Below are 6,973 nucleotides of genomic sequence, written 5' to 3' on the forward strand. Positions count from 1 at the left end.
CATGCTTTTGCTTCGTAGGTTCGCTTCGCGTAGCCTTGCTTAGATTGTTTATATCAGGCTACGAAGCCTGCGCTCAGGTTAGAATGTTTATTTCAGGCTACGATGTATCTACGAAGCCTGTGCGCAGGTAAAAGTGCAATATTTCATGACTGTACTGTACATAATCAAGTTTAATGAAGGACAAAGTTACATTTGGGCTAACAATTATCATTCTTGACTTGATAAATGTGCAGTACATCTACTGTACAAGTCTGCTTAAATTTTAATGCCAAATTATTGTTATTTAATAATATTGTTTCACAACCATAATTTTAAGGACACATGTTTCATTGAACCTGACTACTGTAATAATCACCAACATTATACCATACTCATTCATTCATGTGAGTAGATCAGGAATGCGAAAAAGATAATTCTGTAGACTCATGTTTCACTCATTTAAAGGCACTAGATGATTATTTGTCTGACATTGAGTGTTGTATCATTTTTAGGAAAAACAAACACAAAATAGGAGAATCCTTGGAAGTACAACTAATTGTCCTCTCCATTCTAATTGAGAGTTTCAACTCCAGTTTAAGCATGACAGTGACATTCTCCATTAGGTATCATAAGGAACTTACATTTTGGAAAAGATATAAAATTAATACAAAAGAAAATATTAAAGGTAATATTTATGCATTTACCAGTATAGTTGAGAACATTATTTTAACTTATTTATTTAAATTGAGCTGAAATTGATTATCAAAGCAAATGGGTATATCCGTACTATATAACATTAATCAACAAATATTTGAAAAAAAAAAATACTTTCTCTTCTGACAATTAAAACAGGACAATACACCAATTTTAGTGTTGATGTAAAATTATCAAACAGTTACTAAACTGGTGATAGCAATGTGTGCAATTCAACTTAACTTTACTAATAAAAGGCAAAACGTTATTTTTTATCCCTTGTTTTGCAAACCTATGTTTTTAAAGATCATTAGATATGGAGATAAGGCGTAAAACGATAAAAATAAAATTTTGCTTTCTTATTTAGCAATAGTTTTTCCGAAACATCCAGATGGAGGAGAATATAAAATAAACTTTTATTGGTGAATGTCAACAGTGTAGTAATGGAATGATTAACGCTTTAAATTTATATAATTAGAAAGATACATAGTATCTTATATTTGGAGATTTCGGTGCAGCGACAGGCGTAATAAACATAAAGGAAAACTTTATTTTTTTCTGAAATTTCAATTTTCTCGCGGCGGCAGTTGCACTATAATTGGCCAAAATAATTTTTTTTTAATTCAAAATTATCATTATTGGCGGCCGATGGGTTCACTAAACAAGGTAAAAAAAGTCAAAAATAAAATATAAATATAAAGCAATTGCTGATGTCGATTTTATGAATGGGAAGGTAAAATACTGTAAGCCCACGTTAACAATGCATTTGTTTTACTGTTTTGTTTGTGTATTATTTGTTTGTTTTTTTTTATTACAAAATAGTACTGTAGAAAATATATACCAATTAAGAATGAATCATACTTTTGATATTATTTTATTGTTCATTAGAATATATACATAAACCTTGCAAGGTATTTCAAATGATTGTTAGTTATTGTTATGTTACATTTACGTTGGATACTTGAAAGGATACCCGAGTTGGGACTTGACATTGAGGAATTAAAAAAAAAAAACGTATTGTGCATGACACAGGCAATGGATGTGAAACAGAACAAGTAACCAAAAAAAAAAAATGTGCAGGAAAGATAAACTTGGTGCAAATAAAACTTGACAGAGAATGAGATAGGATAGGCCAGGCCTCAGTCTAAACGTAAATCTAAATTTGAATCAGAGTCCATTCTACTAACTACTGCAGGCTCTAGCATAAGATTACATCAAGCTATGATGGATGAGTATGGACTATTTGTTGTGTTTTCGTTTGTGGTACCCACACACAAGAGGCTGTGCTAACCTCCTTTTGATGCACCGCGAGAGTATAGTAACGTTCGCTTCCTCGTCGTAGGCTAGGCGGTAGAATAGTAGAAGGCCTAGGACCGCCTAGCCTACCCTACTTCAAAACAGATAAACTAGTTTCTGATACCATCAACTCATTTACAACACTCATTAATAAACAAATAAAACACTAACACATGTTTTTATGACATTCATTTTGTGCGACTGTACTCGCATCTACAACATGTTCACCAATGCTAGGCCCAAACAGACCGTTTAGTTTCTAAACATAGAGTTGAGGGGAGCCATACTGACTGCACATCGCATAGCACGGTGTCAATGGAGCACAAAGCGGCTTCATTCTATATGTAATCTTACCTCTTACAGCCAGTATTATGGAACAAAAATTGATGAGTGTAGTCATAAACCTCATCGCTCCCATATGCTAGGGTTATATACTTCCAAAGGCATTTTCTACAGTCGTCAAATGTGAATCCCAAGTGTTGATATTAGAACTTAGCAGTAAACAACTTAACAGTTCCCTCGTTATTTTCATGTACATTTTATGAAGCTTGCTAGCCACTGAGGTCAAATGGGAGATCTTATTACAATATATTAATCCGCGTCAGTGTACACATTTAATAATCATGTGGCTTCCAGAGATTCGTGAAATGTATTGAAACGTCTGTTTAATTTAAAACATTTATTGTATCTTAAATAATTAGATTTACGAGCAACGAATAAACCAAATATTAACATAATGTAAAAATATAGCGAACTATTTTGTGTAAAAGGAATGTTTAGTTAAAAGACAGGTAAGCCATACGGCATGACCCCCTGGTGCGACCAAGCGTAACAGCAGAATGGTTGTGTCATCATGATGACGTTGATTGACATGCTGGAGCAAAACACTTGTGTGAAAATCGAAAGCAACACAAAAGATATCTATTGTTGCGTGAATGGAGAGTGAAAGCTCATTAGAACCATGTAAGGGAAGATCTGTGGAATTTCTGGGTGCACACACGTCCACAACATTGTGAGGTACCTGTAGCCCTCCCAAAATTATATAGGCCTACTCATCCGCACAGATGCACTTTAGGTAGGCCTATATAAAAAAGTAACGGTAAACTAACAGAATGGTTGTGTCATCATGATGACATAAACTAAATATTGGATCATTAAAAAAAATTATCTGGATAATATTATTATTAAGTAAGTGTATGATATATTAAATAAGTGGATTCGCCTGTATATTTTAATACTGGATGTCTATTTAATTTTTAATAACCACTGTCAATCAGAGACTTAGTGTCAAACTCCATATTATAACCTACTTATAGGCTATGTCGTTGACTATCTTTTTTAGAAATTAATAATGAATTTTAATGAAAGGTCATAGAAAAATCCCATAAAATATCGAATTCCAATGAAAAAAAGTCCAAAACAATTTGTTTGATCAGCCAATTCAGACAAATTGAGTGTATGCAAAATCAATTAACTAAACTATTTTTTTTTTTCACTTGACTCGATCTTTAATATCTTCGATTACGTTATTAATCTCCCACCACCACCACCACCACTGCAAAGGCTCTAAATGTATTACTATTGGGCCTAGGCATGGGGAAAACAAAATAACAAGGAGTAATGATATGAAAAAAAAGATAATATAATGAATAACATGGCTGACAGTCGTTCCTTGTTCTGTTTATTCACCTCTTCTGTCATTCTTCAAATTTTGAAGTCATTGCGGTCGACCCAACAGAGGAAGAGCCAGAATCAGCCTGCGGATTTGAAAACTAGCCGGGAACTTTACAATTTGAAAAGTATAAGGAGCAGCTTTCACGCAGTCGTCATATATAGGCCTATTTCTAATTAGAGACACAGAAAATTATGATTACGGATTTGTTCAAAAAGCACGATCCATTCTTCCTGAAACGTTTAGTAGATATTGCATAAAATGGTCCCGGGGTATAACGATAATGAAACATATAAATTACTTATGAGCAATTAAGTAAATGGTAACTTAGAGTAGGCCTACTATAAATGTATCGCAAAGTCTGTGATAGGCCTACGAAAAGTTTTGATTGAGGAGTTCGGTATTGTCCATAAAGTAAAATATGTAGAGTAATTGTTTTGCAAATTATATAATAATTATTCTGCTGCTGTTAGCCCAACAACATCGAATTGAATGTAGGCCTGTCATACTGTATTATTAAAGTTCAGAATTTATTTCATTTTACTCAGCTAGGTCTGAAAGTTATCGAGTGTTCAACTGCTGAGGGCGTCCTATCGTCACCGATAATTTTATCTAAAACACTGAAACCCTGGGCCACAATATTTGTCGGTTTTTATGGTGGGTTACAAAGATGGGTTTTCAGAGTACGGACGTGGCTCACGATTATTAAGCATACATCAAGCATTGAAAAAAAAAACTTACCCACGCTTTATTTATATGTCGGAAATTTACACAAATAGGAAATGTAGAAATTTAGTGAGTTAAAAAGAGGAAATTTAGTGGGAAAAAGAGTGCAGCTATGAGTTCAGTGACGATACAGCAGTGGGGGAAAGGAGAGCTCGAATGTTTAACACTTATTTACACCAACCATAGTGGGGCGGAGGTGGGCGTGGCGGCGTGAACTTCATATTGTGCCCCCCCCCCCCCCTCAGAAAATCTCTGGATCCGCCCCTGACACGGATGATCATCGGTACTGTAGGCCTATATAGTTTGTGATCCGGCATATGCATCTTCAAAAATATCTCTTTAACTTATATCTTCGAACTTGACAAACTCAAGAAATACAGCTCATCACACCATTTGGTCTTTCCTGGACATACAGGGAACTTTTGCAGATCAGAGCTTTGTGTATTTTTTGTAGTACATGGTTAAGAGAGAAAATTTATTTTGTTTGATGTGTACTTCATTTTGATGTTGGTAACTGATTTGATTCGTTTAATGAACTATTCGTTTTTGTTTTAATTAAATGAAATCGTTTCGTTTGTTATAGATATTTCCAAAATTGTAAGCAGGTCGTTTTAATTTTCATAAGTAGACCTATTTGTTTATCTCTCCCCTTGACTGAAGTTTGGGATCAAAATCCACTTCCATATCCTTATTCAGAAGATCCAGCACTGAGGTATTCGTAGCTTTTTGAAACATCCTCACTGCTCACCTTACATATCTGTCAACCCTTCCTTTAATTTAAACTCCGCTGTCTAACTTAAACTCTAGTCACCTTTGTCAGTATCTCAAAACGAGTGCATGACCACAAGAAATGATTACTAAAGGTGATCTTTCAATCCCAAGCCTAATATAAATCTATGAAAATTAATTTTATAGCTACACTAATGCTTCCTACAACATACTTACCGATCAGTACGTCTGTCCCCGCGCCCTCCCCTCTCTCTCTCCCTCTCTCTTTATTCAAATCTAACCTTTAAAATCTTTCATCTAAACATGTGTAGTTTTCATGTGGCCATTTCCTTTTTTTTTTTCTTTTGTATTTATTTAAAGTAAATCATTTATGTTATTTTTAATTAATTCATTTCTTTATTTATTTTTCACTTTTTTACTTACCTTTTTCTCCTTTAATTTTTTTTAATAAATAATTTTAAATAGTGTCTTTAATGTGTTCCTTTCTATCTCTATTCTTATTTATATACTTTTTTCTTTGCCAATGTGTCAATTTTGGGTGAAAGCCGACCTCCCAAAGACCCCCAACAGTGTAAGTAAAAAATGGAGTCAATGATAGGAAAGGTCCACCTTTGACGCAGTCAGAATCAGTCATGAGCTAATATTTTGTATGTACTGAGGCTGGGTAGACAACCTTAAACTATTGTTGAAGTGAAAAATTAAAATAAAATCTATACTGGGTATGTTTTGTTCGCCTATGATTGTTTTGATTGGCGCATTAAAAATTATTATCGAATATTATTATTAATTATTATTTATTACAGGGAAACCACCTGCATCGAATGTGCACGGTTCAACAGTAATACTAATAGGCCTAAAAAAAAAAGAGAGAGAGAGAGAGAGAAAGAGAGATTATCTCTGAAATAAACTGCATTGGTTGAGCTATTAATGTTATTCGTGAAAAAAACAACCAAACAAGCAAATTGTTAGCTCAAAAATAGAAAAAATAGAAATTTTAAAGTAATTCGCATATAACTCGCACAGGTATTTGCTTGCTCGCATGGCGCCCATGGTGATTTCACTTTTTCGATCCCAGTTATCTATCTTGCGCCGCATAGCGGCGCTATACGATCTTTGCTCGAACTAGCATCCGCTCGAAAAAAAAATCCGCTCGAATTCGCTCGAATTGGCCTTCGCTCGAAGTGGCATCCGCTCGAAATGACTGGTTACCAGGCTGGGACATGAAAGGTTGTTGTTTGTTGTTATTTCGCAATTCGCGACGTCATCAACGAGCGCAATACATTCAATCCCGTAACATGATTGGTCAATTTTTTTCTAAATTGCATAATGGATTTTTCCAACATTTTTGTCTATTTAAAAAAAAGTGTGTAAATTATGGAGATGGTAACAATCATAAATCGATTATAAATTTAATTATACATTTTTAGACAAAAAATAAACCCTCTTGGCCCACGGCCCATTTTTTTGACACCATGACCATGCGTAATATTAATCTGCAGTGTATATATACGAAGAATTTTTTTTAGTATGATTAGAATTGACTAACTGGTACTTGGTGTGGTACTAGGTTTATCGCATTTATGGCTTAGGGACCGCGGTTTACCTCCCTGCGTTTAGTCATGCTGGATCAGGAGTAGTAAACTCGGCGATCGTGGGTTCGATTCCCACACGGGGCAAACTTTTTTTTTATTTTTTTATTTTTTTAAGGTCGTGGGTTCGATTCCCACACGAGCCAGTTTTTTAAAATTTTTTTTTAAAGGCAGTTTTAGTTGATGGTGGATAATGATAGCAAATCTGGAGGTTGTGTGTTCGATTCCAAGACGAGCCAGTTTTTTTTTTTTTTTTTTTTTTTTTTTTTTTTTTTTTTTTTTAGGGTGG

At 34.3% G+C, this 6,973-nt stretch overlaps 1 protein-coding gene across 1 annotated transcript in view; it reads right to left on the reverse strand.

Moving 5' to 3' along the window:
- The window catches only part of LOC117113109 (low-density lipoprotein receptor-related protein 6-like), a 47,777-nt gene extending 45,257 nt beyond the window's left edge, over positions 1-2,520 (reverse strand). Inside the window, exon 1 of the mRNA XM_033256355.1 lies at positions 2,323-2,520. Within this exon, the coding sequence (XP_033112246.1) occupies positions 2,323-2,386 (64 nt within the window). The 5' untranslated portion in view covers positions 2,387-2,520. The remainder of the gene's footprint in view (positions 1-2,322) is intronic.
- Positions 2,521-6,973: the final 4,453 nt, after the last annotated feature.

Source organism: Anneissia japonica, unplaced genomic scaffold, assembly GCF_011630105.1.
Source record: "Anneissia japonica isolate Jap-2015-1 unplaced genomic scaffold, ASM1163010v1 scaffold288155_len217153_cov186, whole genome shotgun sequence".
Taxonomy (NCBI): domain Eukaryota; kingdom Metazoa; phylum Echinodermata; class Crinoidea; order Comatulida; family Comatulidae; genus Anneissia; species Anneissia japonica.